Below are 17,871 nucleotides of genomic sequence, written 5' to 3' on the forward strand. Positions count from 1 at the left end.
ATATATATATATATATATATATATATATATATATATATTATTAGAACATACACTTTTACTGTTCATGCGAATTTTTTATTCCTAAAAAGGTAATTTAGTAAATTTACACCATTAGTATATTTAATACCAACTTTTCTTTCCATTCAACCCATCTATTTCTCACGACAGTGCCAGAAGATTCTAGTGATTTTTTACGTTGCTTTAATGAATTATAATACTGTAAGTTACCTGAGTTTGCAGACATGTGAGATGTAGCCTCTGTGTCCATACACCAAGTGTCCTCCGGTAGGTCCAGTGTCATTGTGTGGAGTGCGTTCTCAATATCAGTTGGACTGTAGGCTGTGGCCTGCGAAGAATTAATGTAATGGGCCTGGGGCCGTGGCCCAAGCAATCCAGCTTGTGAAGAATTTGAACCTGGCCTGGTCCAAGAGTTGGTTGGGTAAGGGCATGGGGGTGGTGTCCATTGGGCCTGTTGAACCGAGTTCCATGGGGGATAGTTGCCCAATTTGGTTGTTACTGGCCCTGTTGATAACCCGAATGATAGCTTCTCCCTCGTTCCCTAAAATTGCGACCTCTGTAACCAAAATTCCCTCGACCTCTACCTCGTGAGTTGCTATTACGATTGGTGGTGTTGTTTCGATCATTGGGAAATTCAGGAGGTGCAGAACGAGGGATGGTGGTGGTGGTGACGAGTGCGGTGTCGGATGAATTAGGGTTTAGTGCTGATTGTTTTTGCTTGCAGGTTTCTTCTAAAATTAGCTTTCATCTAGCTTCATAAAAAGAGGACAATTTGTCTAATTGTGTGAAATAAGTGTCTACCGTATCAAAGTTATCATTTAACACAACAATGAGTTGAAGAACCATATGATCTTCAGAGACCTTGTCACCTACGTTTATCAATTGGTCGACTAGGAGTTTGATTCGGTTACAATAGGCTGAGACATTGGCATAATCATCAAGACGGTTTGGTAAAACCCGATGCCTTTTCTCATTGATTTGATCGACTATATATACAGTGTACAACATATCTCGTGTAACAAGCCATCCTAACAATTAGGAATGTATTTGGTCAATAAACTAATTTAATTCTATGCTATCAATGATATAATCCGTGCTAAAAATAACTATGTTGACTTTTACATATACATCGGCTAACATTGTTGAAGCTTTATAACGTTTATTTTCTTGTTCTGTTGTTTCATCACTGTTTCATTTAGGAAAAAAGCAAGTAATCTTTTTTGTATTTTTCATTGAATCATTGATGCTCCTCTAAATAGACAAGTCTTTTATGTTATCATTAAATCTTAATTAAAAACTATAAGCTAAAGTGCTAAACAAGTAAACAAGAAACAAGTGAACAACTAGTTATGCTAAATATGTACTCATGACAACCTGATGCAAATTTGCAAATAGAAAGATAATTTAAATGTCGAAGACTTTTTCATCAACTAGTTATGCTCCTGTAAGTATTAATGTATCATTAACTACCTCTATCTATTGTGCTTCTATTGTAACATAACTACGTGATCAATTAGAATCGTTTAATTGCAAATTCAACTATTATTCATTAAGTTGCAAGTGTTAAACATTTACGCATATATTGTAGTAAATGTAGCCGTACCTGCAACTATAATATATATATTTTTTTTTGAAAAGCAAAAAGTATTATTATTATTATTATTACCCGGATTATAACAATACAAGTCCCTATATGTTTCTATACAATTCTATAAACAAACGAAACAGTAGGAAAAGGAATGAGATAAATATCTAACTGTATGATCGGGAGTGACGTAGACTAGATAACACTATGAGGGAACGAACTTGAGTGGAAAGCACAAGCGGGGAAGGAGGGGGCAACCGTGCCGATCAAGCGACGACAAAGTTGACACACAACCAACCCATTTAATCTAACCCACATAGGCTAAATAGAAAAACGAACACTGTCCGATTTAAATTAAGTCATGTTAACCGACTCCCATTCGGTTTGAAGGAGATGTCACGTAAAAAGACGGGTTGAGGAGCCATTGATGCCAATCGATTGGTATTCTTTTTCGCGAACGGTTTGAAATCCAGCTAAAACTTTGGGATTGAATCTCGGAAATTATCGCTGCAGGGTTCCATATTTTTCCGGAAAAAATCTTTAGGTTTCTATGTTTTCATATAATGTAGCACGCAATCCATTTAGTAGGTTGCCATAAGGACGATCCAATGGAATTATATGTGAAGCCTTGGTCAGAGATGATGGCTTCATTGATGTTAGAGATTCTTATGTTATTTTGATTCCACCAATCGAGTAGTTGTATCCAAATTGAAGGTACTTTTTGACAATTTACCAACACATGATCAATGGTTTCGATATGATGCTCGCATAAGGGACATAAGATGGTATGAAGGTCAATTCCTTTTTTATCAAGTTCGCTTCTAACCGGGATTTTTAGTTGAACGACCCTCCATGAGAAAATGAAGATCTTTTGTCAGACGTATTTGTTTCGAGGTAATGATAGGTTTCTAGAGTTTGTGCCATATTTAAGCGTATTGATCAGATTTGACATTGTTGATGTAGTGTAGATGCCGGAAGCGTCGAGGGAAAATTTTCATGAATCAGGACAATCTGAAATATTTACGGAGGTTATTAGATTATTGAGTTCCGTGAGTTCATCCATTGCGCGACCACTAGGAGGTCGGGACCAATCCCAATTTCCGATCGAGGTAGAGTTAACGTTCAGAATTCTATCGGCAACTATAATATTAAAGCATAACATAACTATTTGATCAAATACAATAATTAAAACAAAATTAAAGCCTTTAAAGACATTAAGAAAAATACCTCAAACAATAAGTAGTGGAAGATGTAGAGATTAGAATCGTAATTGTGAAGAAGAAGCGTCTAGTCGTTTGCCTCGTGCCCTCGTTTCAATCCGTAAGTGATAATTTTAGTTGACGTTTGGTAATTAGATTCTTTTTAATGGGGTATGGGGCAATAAATCATAAAAGTTAATTATGAATCCCAATACATGATAAATTAATAGTTAGAAGCCCAAACTTAGGTGGGGCAGATGCCCCTTCCTGCCTCATTAATGCTCCGCCCCTACCGATATCACAAGCTATAAAACTCGATTCTTGAAACTTGCTCTCATGTGTTCTATCATGGTTACTCCATAGTACAAGAGGATTGAGCGCTGCATCCATAGACTAACTAATGACATTCAAGAAAATTATTGTTTATTATCAACGTCCCTTTAAATATTAAGGGTGGCGAAATTAGTGTTTATTATCAACGTCCCTTTAAATATTCTGAAATTATATATCGTCATTCATAGTCCACGTACAATAAAATGGGTAATTAAAGTAGAACAATTTTGACATCGATATGTTTGGTACTATATTGTATTACAAAATAATTTGAATTGATAATGTTTAATGAATTTGAAGTAATAATATTCACAATTTTAGTAGCATTTTCCGTAAATATTATGTATGTATTTTATCACAACTCGTAAATTCAAGAGTCACTAAAGTAGCTAGAAAAAAAATACTCATAATAAATTACCGTTTTAACTTTTTTTATTTTCATCCTTTCTATTACATTCCATTCCTTCTAAAAAGAATTCGAGAATGTTACACTATTTTGACTATTTTCCATATCATTTCCTTTTGATACTATAAATAACTCAGAGAATAATGTCAGAGAAAAGAATAGTTCGCTTCCTCTTTAGTCCATCTTCTTCAAGAAAGCAACCACTCCTTATGTTTCATGCTAAACAAACATTGAATTACCCTTTTTACATGAACAACTTTTTATCAGGAGTGTCTAATTCTTAAAAACAGTTTTAGTTGTCGGCCAAATCGCCAGAAAACATACAACATTAATATTTTTCTTGAAGATATATTTACATGTACATTCAAGAAAAAGAAGATATTAGTGCATTGTTTGCACTGAACATACCAACTAGGACTTGCTAGAAAATAGAAAAACTTATATATCCCATCTATTCTCTACCTTACATTAACCATCAAATCTAGAATAATTAAAGTTTTACGCGAACATCTCTGATTTTGTGATGTCGAAAACGAAGTTACTATCAAAATCTTCATAATCAATTGTAAGATCCCAATCCACCAAAGGCGAATTCGTCGCTGAATTTGGTGTTGAGTTCATCATCTCACTAAGATCAGAATCTGAACTCTGCAAATTGTGGTTGAGAGTAATAAAAGTTGTCGAATCACATCCTCCATAGAAAAGATTCTCTAACTTTTCGGTTTCAATTGGTGTTGAAGCAAACGAAAAGGAAGGAAATAATCCTTCTTGATCACTAGCATTAAGTCCTTTACTAATTTTGAAGCTAAACACACGATCCATACACCTTTTTTTTGTTGATCTCGAATCTTTTTCGGTTTTTTCTTCCTTTTTCGGTTTTTTCTCTAACGCTTTCGATAGTTCAGTGGCATGAATGCAAGTATGCCTTCCCTTATATGTTACTTCATAGACCGATGAATCTTCATCGGACCTTTGTACTTGTTTTGTTGCCAAACATCCTTGAACATGTCGATGTGTGCATCTATAATATGCCCTGTATTAAAAACAATTAACCCAAAAATTAGACCAATATACATTAATAATAATTAATAGTTTAGTACCAACCAAAATATACCATACAAAATCTAACTTTTTGTGTACTAGAGTCCTATATTTGTTTCAGTCAGGATACCTTACAAATAGAAAGGACATTCATTTATAACATGTTGCCTATGGGCCACAATATTGTGACCCAATGCAGTGATTATAGCCTTACCCCTTATGAACAAGTGGCTACTGATGAGACTATTTTTTTTTTTTTTTTTTTTTTTTTTTTTTTTTTTTTTTTTTTTTTTTTTGAAAGGCAATGTTAGTGGTTAGCACACGAAGTTAATTCACGAAAATCCCCCCCCCCCCCCCGAGACTCGAACCCTGGTCTCCTCGAACACCATATTAACATGGTGACCAATGAGGCAAAGCCCCATTGGCGCTACTGATGAGACTATACAAATTATAGATAAGATCAAATAAATTTGGCTAAATTTAGATGAACCTAATCTTTTTTTTTTTTTTTTTTTTTTTAGAAAAGCAAGATGAACCTAATCTTGATATTTATTTATATGCTAATTGTACATTAATGACATTTGTAGTCAAAAGGAGTTTTTAAAAACCATGAGGAACATATTTAGGTCTATTAATATTCTAATACTCCCTCCGTCCCATATTAATTATCCTCAGACAAAAAACACACAGTTTAAGAAATGTCATTATCACACTGTACTTTCTGTATACTTTTTCCTAACTTTACAGTTTTACCCTCAATCAATTAATTAGAAAACCCTCTATCTTTTGTAATTTAATTAATTCAATAGGGACAATATTGTAAACTTCGTTAAATTTACTAAAGTAGACAATTAATTTGGGACAGCTCGAAAAGAAATACTGAATAATTAATCTGGGACGGAGGGAGTATAATACTCCGATGTTATTATAACTTTAAACTTAAAAGGAGTCACCACTCACCACTTCAAATGATTAAAAGACATGGATTAAAGTTTCTAACCTTGGATGATTAGCACCTAAAATCTCTTTCTGACCATATTTTCTCCAACTATACCCATCACTAAGAGGACCTTCCACTAAAGCCCCTGAACACACTTTCACCTGCTCACTCCATTTTGCTATTGGTTTCCTGCAACAATTTCAAACACATAACCAATTAAAATCCAACTTCAAATACAACCCAAATGAACCAAACTTTGATCAAGCATTAGCCTATCAAGATTTTAAAACTCACCTTTTCTTGAAGACATTTTTGTTGTTGGAATTATTAGGAGAATTTGAATCTGCAGGGTCTGAAAGTTGAGTCCTTGGACTAGTGTTATCAAAAGGAGTTGGTGTGTCATCAATAGCACATCTCCAGTTGAGCATCGAAAGTGCTTTTTCATAGGAAGAAAGTATCTTTTCAACCAAAACTTCACAAGTTTCAGCTGACGTAGGATTATCAAGATGGTTTTTGAGCTGATTAGTGAACTCTTTGCCTTGAGTTAACTCAGTAATCAAAGGCCTTTTCTGACCAGTTTCCATTTGGGTATCACACAAAGAATATTCACACACACAAAAGATTATATTTTTATCTGTTCTGAATGTGTACAAGATCAAGTGATGATCTTTATGGATAATTTAGATGATTTAAAGCACAAGTGGACATGAAGCATATAAAAACTTTATTAAGGAAGTTTGAAAAAAAAAAATTAAAAATTGCACAACTGCAACTTGGTGAAAGTTTTAAATTAAATATGTGATGAAGTGTCAAGAGAGGGTTGGGGGGATATATATATTGTTTGTTGTTTGGTACTAAAGCAGGGAGCTTTCTTTGTTAAATAAGGTGATCAAGGAAGGTGTGTGGAAATTGAGGTGAAGCAAAGAGGAATAAATATACACATATAACATACACATAAACAGTAGTACGGAGTATGAAATTTTCAAGAAAATTTTGACTTTTTCTTAAATTTCATTATTATTATACATCAATAAAAATAAATCAGTAGAGCACTCCATATGGTTACATTACCCGTTAGTTATCCGTATTTACCCGTAATGAACCATAAGCACGACTTAGTTATCTGCACTTACCATCAATTTAACAGAAGTGTTTAGGTTAGTTATAGGAATTATGGGTCCCAATGACTTTTTATTATTGGACTTGATACTTTATTGCTTGTATGTTGTATATTAAGAGGACTATTGTTTTAGCCATGATAGAAAGTGTTTAGTTATGAGTTAGTTATAGGATATTAGTGTTGATGTGGCGCTGATATGAAAGGTTAAGAGGATGAAAAGTTTAGTTACGATAGGGAGTGGTCGTACAGTAATTAATACGCCCTTATACTGCTAGAGTACTATACAAGTAGTGTTGGCATATATGATTGAGGTAAAACAAGTATTGCCTACTCCCTCCGTCCGAAATCTATTGTCTCCAGACAAAAAATACACAGTTTTAGGAAATCCCACTAACTTCATTTTCCATCAATAATATATCTTCTCTCTTCAGATTAACCTCTTTTGATTGGTTGAAAAAATATCTGGACAATTAATTTGGGACATCCCAAAATGAAATAATGGACAATAGATTTGGGAATGAGGGAGTATTATTATTTCATAATTTGACCCGTTCAAAAAGAACCTTATATATTCATTCACGCAAAAACACACACTTTGTGTGCATTCTACTACAACTAATATTTGAATTTACTAAACATATGTAACTTGACAAATTGAAACCAAATTTTGTGAAAGGTTAAGGAAACTCAAAATATCTAGAATTGATAAATGGTGAAAAGGTGAAAGCTTAATCTAGAAGATGACGTAAGGAGCAGACCCCACAAACTGCTAAAAACACATGAAATTTCGTAGCGTATCTAATTATTTAATTTAATTTATTAAATGGAATAATAATATAATTTTGTCCTTGTTGTTAGAGAGTAAAATAATAGAAGTCAGCAAAAAACAAAATTAAAAAGGAGGAAGAAACAAAGAATGTTCAAAGGTGTTTCCGCGTTGTTGCCTTCATCACATCATCTACATATTTTCATCTCCATTCATACATTAATTTAAAAAATTAGCTATAATCAATACTCCGTATAAAAAAGTGATAGTGAGAGACGAAATAAAATATAAAAAATATAGATGACGATAACGATGACGATGAGTGTCACCCATTGCTTACGCTCATATCAGAATTAATTAATTAAATTGAAATTCAAGTTCGAGATTAGAATTAAAAGAATCAATATAGCCCTTTTAATCAAATAAGATAAGATCTATGAATCCACGATTATAAAAAAGAATTGTCACTCCAACGCATATCATCAATACTTTTATAAAAAATTGAACAAAGACGGATAAAATGATTGAAGAGAACAAATGATTCAAGAAATCTAACTTTCTTTCTATGCGTGACTCTTTATTTAACTGATCAGCTTGCTTCGATCGTGATCAGCAATTAATCTGATCCTTGGTCTTGGAAGCTGGAAACAGATGGTATTTTCAAGACCAAAAGTCTCGCGGGGTTGATTGATTCGGTAAAACTTTCTCGACAACACACTATTCTACCTACACTTCGCAATTCGGCAATACCTCTTAAAGTTGAGATCTTTGTTTGGCGTGCACGTCTACATAAGGCTTCCCGTCCGTCTTGAATTAGATAAACGCGGTCTCGAGTTGGACTCGGTTTGATGTGCGCTATGCAATGATGATCTCGAGTCGGTAAAACACATACTTGTTAAATGCAAAGTCGTCAAAGAAATATGGAAACTTTTCCTGAGATGGTGGGGCTTTTCCAACATCTCCATCGATTCCATCGAGGATATTTTTTCCGTTGGGCATCACGACATTAAGAGCAACATTGGGAATCGTATTTGGCAAGCATCTAAATGGGTTTGCGGACATTCGGTATGGAAAAACCGCAACAACACAATTTTTCGTAAGGGCAAAAGGGACTCGGCTTCAATTCTTAATGATATACATATTGATAGCTTTAGATTGATCTCAAGAAGGCTACAAAAATCGCGCATTGAATGACACCAATGGATGATCAATCCGGACTTCTTCATTCTTGATAGAGTTGGGGTTGGCTAATCACATACTAATCGGTCTAGCTAGCTCATTATTTTAGTTTTGTCCATATTTTACATACTTGTTATATACCATTTCATCTTTTGTTCGTTGTAATTTGTTTGTGATTGGTCTATCTCGCCTCCTCATCGTCGCAATGTAAATATTTCGTTGATTAATAAAAGCCATTTTGCTTTAAAAAAAATATATTCTTAAGCTATAATTGTTTTTCTTGGAATGGTTTCACCTTTTGTTTATGTTTACCTCGTCTTTGTAATTTTTATCGTCCAAGGTCTTTGCTAGGTGTTTTTTAATACAGTAATTATTTTGTTGTTAAAAAAAACACAACATAAAAGAAAACTAATGAAATAAGTAGGGAAATGATATTTCCACCATCCAAATTATTTTTTCTACCAAAAACATGAATTATTAAGTTGTACAATACAATTTATTAATGCACAGTTTGTGGTAGAAGGAGTAATTTGAATGGTGGAAATATTAATTCTCATAATGTAGTCAATAATATAGATATAGATATCAATCTTATTCGAGAGAAAAAAAAAACTATTTGTAAATAACAGTTGCATTTTGCCAATAAACAAAGCCGCTCAGTAACGTAACTACGTAAGTGGCCCTCATCCACGATTTCCGCAATATCTATACACGTGGCAATAAGCCACTTGGAGGTGTAAACGAACAAATTCAAAGTAACGTAGAATGTAGCGTACGTACAACGTACAAGTTATTCTCATGTAATCTTGAGATTCATTAAATTTATGTAACCTCTTGTTATGATTACGAAAAAAGGGTACTCCGTATTATTTATTTATTATTGGAGTACAAAGTTTGGAAAGTAATGCTCACACATCACTTTTTAATTTATCTATATTTTTGCTTCATAAACTCGCAATTATATTCCTCTATTAATCCAGAAAATTAAACTTATATTATTATCTTTAGGTATAATTAAGGATATAATAGTTAAATTAGGTATATATGGATTAAAAATCATTTATTTTTATGTTAGTAGCAAACTACAATGGTAGAAATAGTTTTCATGATAAGCATTCTTAAGTTGAAGCTTTTTGTCTATGTTATCACATCAATACATAATGCTCTATTAAATAAATGAAGAATCAGATTGAGCCGTTCTATTATTCTAATAATATATTTTAATATTGTCTCCTCTGCATTAGGAAAAAAATTTGATGGAATAATTTTTGTCATTACTTTGAAATAAAAGATTTACTCCAAATTTAGTAACCGAACAACATTCTCAATATGAACTAGGTACAGTAGCGGATTCATGAAATTTTTTCACTGGGGGCGAAAAAAAATTCTAAACGTAGAAATTTTTTGGGGCAAAATATAGGGTTTTTTGAGCAAAATTTAGAGATTTTTGGGCAAAATACTAAGGTTTTGGAGCAAAATATGAAGGTTTGGGGACAAAATATGAAGGGTTTGGGGCAAAAAAAAAAAATTCCACCAGGGTCAAAATCGAAAAACCGAAAAAATTTACACTAAAAATTGCAAATCCACTGGGGGCGGCCGACCCACCCTGACCCTTCATAGGTCCGCCCCTGACGAGGTATCAGGGTAACCGCGCGTTGCTGCGGTTGCCTTGTGTTTTTCAATGTGATTGTCATTTTTTATTTTTTTACGTTTGATGGTAGTAATTGATCTTTGCTTTGTTACTTAACCTTTTATAAATAAAAAAAATTCGCAAACCTAATGTTATCATAAGAAAATAGGGAAAAAAATTTAAAAAAATTTAAAGTAAAAGAAAATGATAAACTTTTTATTTACAAAGATATTATTTAATCTAATTTTGCAATTAAAAGGCGTAAAAAATTAGAAATAAACATTAAAAATGAAATACTGAGTGGCATAATTAAAGAGTAAAACTTAATTGAAAAAAATAATATGAAAGGTAAAAAACTTATGATTTTAGTAAAAGATGAAATGAATAAGATAATGTGGAAAGACGAATAAAAAAATAAAAGGTTAAAAAGAGAGGAGTTAATATCACACACTACTTTTTGATTCATATACACCTAATTATCTATAATCTATAATATTCTTAATTGTAGTTACAATAATTATATAAACTCCTTAGATTAATCTAGAGGTATAATTGTGAATTTATGAGACAAAAGTATACATGAATTTAAAAGTAGTGTGTGGGTTCCATAAAAAAAAGTTGTAGTCAAAATATATAATAAAGAAAAATGGGTACCTAAAGTTAAAATATAGAGAATTAAATAAAAGTAGAGGAGGAGATTTGAACCTTTGCCCCTTGCATACATAAACACATGCATAGCCATCGAAGCACTAAGTGAACACAAATAAAATGGCGATTGTAGTATATATTTAATTAACTAAACGAATTAAATAAATGTAATAGCTATGAACAGTACTTTATCATTTAGGATATAAGTATAATATAATATAATATAATATAATATAATTACATAAGTGTATTTTTAGTTAAGGGCATCATGATTATACGATTAGTTTATGAATTAGTGATCTAATTAGTAAATCGTAAATAATTGTATTTGCAATTCTGTTACGAATTTGCCATATTTGGTATGGTAATTGGTAAATTATTTTAAAAGTTGGTAATTTTACATCAAGCCTACAAATTGAAATATACATATTACTCCGTACGTACAATAAGTCAATAACTATCGTAAGATGGACTTGACCCAAGTACAATAAGTCACTTAATGGTAGTTAAAAAAATGATCGAAAATAGTCGATAACTCAAGATTATCACTCTTAACTGTATTGGAGATAAATAACGTAGTGCAATAGCATTCTCCGTGTTTTTTAAGATGTAGGAATGTTAAATTAGTAGTAAAAAACTATTAATTCAGTGTTAAGTACATCAATTACTATCGCCAACCAAAATACTCCACCGTATTGACAATATGAAATTCCAGAGAAATTTTTGTCCTTTCCTAATTTTTGTTTTCTTATTTTTGTCATAGAACGTTCTACACTTCTACTATACGGAGTAGTTCCTTTATTTAAATAAATGAAAGAAAAAAACGATTTGTATTCTTCAAAACGACCTTAGTAATCTGTTTTTTTAATCAGTTTGGGATCACTTAGAGACTTTACCACCCACGCGTTCATCTCCCGTAGTTGTATAATCCGCTCCAACTCAGGAAACCCGAACCAATCCGAGGGTATGACAGGTAAAACCCCCTCCCCGCTGCCCTCGTACTAAGCGAAAGGCGACTTGGGTGGATACTTCAGATCAAGGATAACATTAAGTGCAATGATGCAGCCCAACGAAATCGAACTCCTGACCTCTCGCTAAGAGAGGCATACCACTACTAGCTGGGCTACAACTCAATGTTACCTTAGTAATCTGTTTAAGCACGTAATATTTCAATTTATTTGTATCTTGATTGATCAACGACATTAATAACACGCATGCTCGCATATCTCATACATGTGCGTCACACGTGGCCGACACGTGCGTAACCTACGCCAAGATAGTTGTGTCCTCTAAAAAATACAAGTATGATGTTTGCGCTTATAAACGGTGTAACGTGTAGCACTCATTAATGCGTTACCCGATCCAACGGTGGCGCAACCGAACTGCGCCACACAAAGACAGTAGGACTGTAAAGGACGACCCAAATGGTTATGCACGATCTCGACATAGTACATCTGACAGGTAATAATGCAGGGTGCACGACGGTTGGTACAGACAATTGCCGGATCGCGTCATGGACCACCTACACTTATCAGCTTTTTCAACCAAATGGTACAACCCGGCAAAAAGGAAGTCCCCTTTGTCCTATCACGTGGCTGTAAAGGACAAAAGGATTAAACTATAAATAGGGCACCAAACCCTAGGTAAGAGGCATCACATATATCCACACACATACATCCACACAAGTCATCACTCTTCTACATTCTATAAATTTTTATTTTAAGAAGGTCACTATTTTAATTTTTAATCATAAAGGGCTATACAAAATATTTCAGTGTAATCTTTCTTGTTGCATTATTTCGTTGTTGCATCATGTGATTCATTTCTTCATTGTTGTAGGTGGCTGGCAAAAGACTACTTTGTGGACCACAGTCACTCCTAGCAAAAGACTACTTTGTGGACCTTGATTACTCTTTTTTCAATTTGGGGTTACTAGATAGTGTTTCTGTTACATTAAAAAAAAAAAAAACCATCCTTAAAATACTCTATTCACTTAGTAAAAAGCAGCTCGACGTTAAAAATTAAAAATAATTTAAATAAGAGTAACGATAGAATTGTTTTCTTCTTGAAAAAAATATTGTAACAATTTCAGAAATATAGTTCCATTCTTTTGTGTTTATTTGGTTCGGTACTTGGTTCGGTGACTAGTGATCGTTTTGTTCGTTCAGGTGTCTTTGTTACTGGGACGGATGGTGGTGGAGTGGATCTAATTGTTGAAAGTTAATGATGTTTTCCTTTGACAAATCTGTGCGTCTAACAGCATTGCACAAAATCCTCTAAGAGTTTGGTTTGTCAATTTTTACGATCTATTTCCTGTAAACTTTGACTTCAATTGTTATGTGGAAAGCACCTGGAGTTAGTGCGTTAACGGGTGTTATTTATGCCATCTTGAAAGATAAAGAGTATGCGATAGTTAGATAGGTGACAAATTAGGTAAATAAGATCAATCACAAGTACATATAACTAGACACAAAGAAAAAGTTGACAATGAATACATGTCGGACTTAAAGATAGTGGAGAAGATCTTGCGCACTCTAACTGAGAAATTCACTTACATAGTGGTTTCTATCGAAGAAGCATGAGATACCGATAGCATGACTATTGACGAACTCAAGTTCCTTTGATGGTTCATGAGCAAAATTTTAAAAGAGTTGGCAATGAAGTAGATGATCATGCATTAAAGGTATAAGATCACTCAAGTGGAAGAGGTCGAGGTAGAGGAAGAAATTCATACCGAGGTAAAGGACGTGGACGTGGTTAATCGAGCTTCAACAAATCAACAATAAAATGCTACAAATGTCACGGATTGGGACATTTTCAATATGAATGTCCCATATTTCATGACCCGTCCTAATCCATCTGGACGAATACATTACATTTGGTTACATCGCGAGGTACTTGACCTCTATATGATACATTTTACAAACATTGCATTCTATTTTAAAAGACAAACTTTCATTTCATTGAAAGTTGACGGCATGCATACCATTTCATAATATATCCAACTATAATTGACTTAATAATAATCTTGATGAACTCAACAACTCGAATGCAACGTCTTTTGAAATATGTCATGAATGACTCCAAGTAATATCTCTAAAATGAGCAAATGCACAGCGAAAGATTTCTTTCATACCTGAGAATAAACATGCTTTAAAGTGTCAACCAAAAGGTTGGTGAGTTCATTAGTTTATCATAATCGATCATTTTCATCATTTTAATAGACTACAAGATTTTATATTTCCATTTCTCATAAACATCATGCATAAAAATCATTCATATGGATTGAACACCTGGTAACCGACATTAACAAGATGCATATAGAATATCCCCATCATTCCGGGACACCCATCGAAAATGATAATTTCGAAGTACTAAAGCATTCCAAATTCCAGAATGGGGCTTGTTGGGCCCGATAGATCTATCTTTAGGATTCGCGTCAATTAGGGGTTCTGTTCCCTAATTCTTAGGCTACCAAGTTAAAAGGGGCATATTCGACTTCGATCCATTTAACCATATAATGTAGTTTCGATTACTTGTGTCTATTTCATAAAACATTTATAAAAACAGCGCATGTATTCTCAGTCCCAAAAATATATATATTGCAAAAGCATTTAAAAAGAGAGCAAATGAAACTCACAATACTGTATTTTGTAGTAAAAATACATATGATGGCATTGAACAAGTGTAGGGTTGGCCTCGGATTCACGAACCTAAATTAAGTATATATATTTATATGTTGGTCAATATTTGTCTAACAAATTAGGTCAAGTCATAGTGTACCACAATCCTAATGCTCGAGACTAATATGCAAAAGTCAACAAAAGTCAATTTGACCCAAAAATGATTTCCAAAATTTATACATGATTATTATATAGTTTAAATATCATCGTTTTATATTTATTAAATATATTTAAAAGATTTATTAGAGTAAATAATATAATTCATTTATTAATAAATAAAATTTTATACAAAAATATACTTTTATACATCTTAAGTAATAAACTTCATAAAATATTATGATAGGTTAAGGTAATTATATTATATGTATTACATATTTATTTGATAAAAATAACATTTTTAATAATAATAAGTAAAAGTTGTATTATATTGTAATAATAATAATTATTATTTCTATTAATAAAAATATCAATATTTATATTTACTAAAAATGATATTATGATAAGATGATAATTCTAATTATGATAACTTTAATATTTACGATACTTTTTAATATTAACTTTAAAATAATAATTTTATTTAAAATGATAATAATAATGATATTTTATAATAACAATGACATTTCATTTAAAATGATAATTTTTGTTAAAATGATAGTTTTAATACTAACGATACATTTAATAATAGTAATGATAAAAATACTAAGAACGATAATTTTATCTAAATCAATATCTTACAATATTTTAATTTCATCATAATACACATACTCATTATTTCCTAATTGATTCGTTTAATAGCTTTTAATCGTCTTTTATAGCGCATTCATGTTAATGATAATAATAGTAATCATAATAATTAGGTGTTACTAATATTAGTTTTTTAATTATAATAATACTAATAATAATAAATATTATGATAATATTAATGATAATACTTAATTATAACTTTAATGATAATAACGATAGTAATAATATTAAAAATAATAATTTTTAATGATAATACCTTTTATTGATAATGATAATAATAATAATAATAATAATAATAATAATAATAATAATAATAATAATAATAATAATAATAATAATAATAATAATAATGATAATTAGATAAAACTATAATGACGATAATAATGACGATAATAATAATCATTTTTAATAATAATATAAAAATTCAATTGACTATAACTTCTAATCCGTTCATCGAGATCATTCGATATCTAAATAAAAAGTTCTTAATTTTTCGCTAGATTTCTAACGACATGCATATCTTATAGCTTATCTCAACCGCATATGTAACTAATTCAGGATTCATCATAACCTATCTAACGACAATATCAAAAATACAAGCATGCATAATCCTATATACTCGAGCACTAGTCAGGGATACACTATTAATATATAAAAGTTAAGTTATGAGTGCTCACGTATCAATATTGAGATTCAATATTGCAGGAAAGTACGTAGACGCAACGGAGATGATAAACATTAGTTTGACCTTACGAGCATACCCTCGAACATTTCCCATCACCTCCATAGCTATAACCCATAATTTCCTTAGCTTCACCCCGCTCATAAAATTCGTTTTGAAATTAATGTACTCATGACCTCGTCGTAGTATTTTATGTATATACTAATAATAACACTCCTAACTAATACTAATAATAATAAATTTAATATTAATAATCTTAATATTATTAATAATAATAATATTATAAATATATATATAATACGAGAGATTAGAGAGTTAGTAAATAAAATGAATCAAAAAAATAGGTACGTCCATATATATGCAATGTAACCACCTAACCCCCTCCATGTTAAACACATGGGCTGCTATACTTAAATTAATATTTAATATATATATATATTATTTAATTTATATAATTAATTATATATTATATTATATTTACGTTCATGGTAAAAATGTAATTTTTACTCAAATGACATGGACGTTGTCACTCGACTCATGTCCTGGTTTCGGTTTTTCAAACGACGTTTCGTACGCTTAGAAAACTAGTACTTTACGTTTTGTGACGAGTACCTTTATAAATAATAATACTTAATTTAATGAAAAACTATCCCACCCAAAGTGTAATCTAATCATTCGAATGTTGTGGTCATTTGCTTCTATAAATCAACGTCTTAATGTTTACCAAAATGTATTATTTTAAATTGAAACGTTTTATGAGTAAATTAAAATATATATATATATATATATATATATATATATATATATATATATATATATATATATATATATATATATATATTTATATTTTCATTTGGTATTATAAATTTATACATAATATATATGTTCGAAATATTTATCTAATAATAAGATTTTTAGTTTTTCCAAAATAATCATATTTTCAAAGATTATTATATATAATCATTTAAATAACATAATTTACTATGTCATATTACGTTTACGTTCTTGAAACGCTATATATATATATATATATATATATATATATATATATATATATATATATATATATATATATATATATATATATATAAAGCTTAAATTCTTCTAATTCTATCAAATCAAATTTATCCTTATAACGTAATAGATTATAATAATTCAATTTTTGAAATCTTTTTCTCATATTTGAAAATAGATCAGTCGAATATTATGAAATTCAATTCTCCACTAACTTTTATCTAACGTTCGTCATTGACACATTTGTTCTTACTTATAAATCACTTTACTAAATATTTCGAATACCGTTAACAATAACATATTTCCTAAATCAAAGTGGACCTCTCAACAGAGACTCGTAATCATAATTCAATGTATCTGATAAATCAATCATTTGATATTATCATATAATTCCATCGATAACTATATTAAATAAATATGTTCATATAAAGTATTATTCATTTAAATACCTTGTTAACATTTAGTGTTATAATATATACACATATACTTATATAATCATATCCGTTCATATAATGGTTCGTGAATCATTGGAATTTGGTCGAGGTTAAATGAATATATGAACACAGTTTAAAATTCTTGAGATTCAACTTACAAACTTTGCTTATCGTGTCGGGAATATATAAAGATTAAAATTTAAATTTGGTCAAAAATTTTCGAGTTGTCACAGTACCTACCCGTTAAAGAAATTTCGTCCCGAAATTTGATTGGGATGGTCATGGCTGACAATAAGTATGTTTTCATGACGCATATAAGCTGAAGATTATGGTTTTATCATCATTGAGCAATATGGATAAAACCATTTGATTTTGTGAAGAGTACGAGTGAAGCTATTACCAAAAGAGTGAAATGAGTAGGTATAGATTCGTCATATCTTTTGACGTAG

General features: G+C 31.2%; 1 protein-coding gene across 1 annotated transcript; it reads right to left on the bottom strand.

Moving 5' to 3' along the window:
* Nucleotides 1-3,831: 3,831 nt before the first annotated feature.
* Nucleotides 3,832-6,374, bottom strand: LOC139844767 (probable WRKY transcription factor 53). The gene is made up of 3 exons (XM_071834992.1): nucleotides 5,817-6,374; nucleotides 5,583-5,711; nucleotides 3,832-4,574 (listed from the first exon to the last, which is right to left on the bottom strand). The coding sequence occupies exons 1-3, from the start codon at nucleotides 6,104-6,106 to the stop codon at nucleotides 4,040-4,042; spliced, it is 954 nt and encodes a 317-aa protein (XP_071691093.1). The 5' UTR covers nucleotides 6,107-6,374; the 3' UTR covers nucleotides 3,832-4,039.
* Nucleotides 6,375-17,871: the final 11,497 nt, after the last annotated feature.

The sequence above is a fragment of the Rutidosis leptorrhynchoides genome, chromosome 4 (assembly GCF_046630445.1).
Source record: "Rutidosis leptorrhynchoides isolate AG116_Rl617_1_P2 chromosome 4, CSIRO_AGI_Rlap_v1, whole genome shotgun sequence".
Taxonomy (NCBI): Eukaryota; Viridiplantae; Streptophyta; class Magnoliopsida; order Asterales; family Asteraceae; genus Rutidosis; species Rutidosis leptorrhynchoides.

Excerpts from the sequence above, each read along its gene's own strand:
- LOC139844767 (XM_071834992.1), bottom strand. The coding sequence starts at position 6,106 with ATGGAAACTGGTCAGAAAAGGCCTTTGATTACTGAGTTAACTCAAGGC. Across the intron at positions 5,712-5,816 it reads AAAAATGTCTTCAAGAAAAG|GAAACCAATAGCAAAATGGA; the intron begins GTGAGTTTTAAA and ends AAATTGTTGCAG. Across the intron at positions 4,575-5,582 it reads TTAGGTGCTAATCATCCAAG|GGCATATTATAGATGCACAC; the intron begins GTTAGAAACTTT and ends TTTTTAATACAG.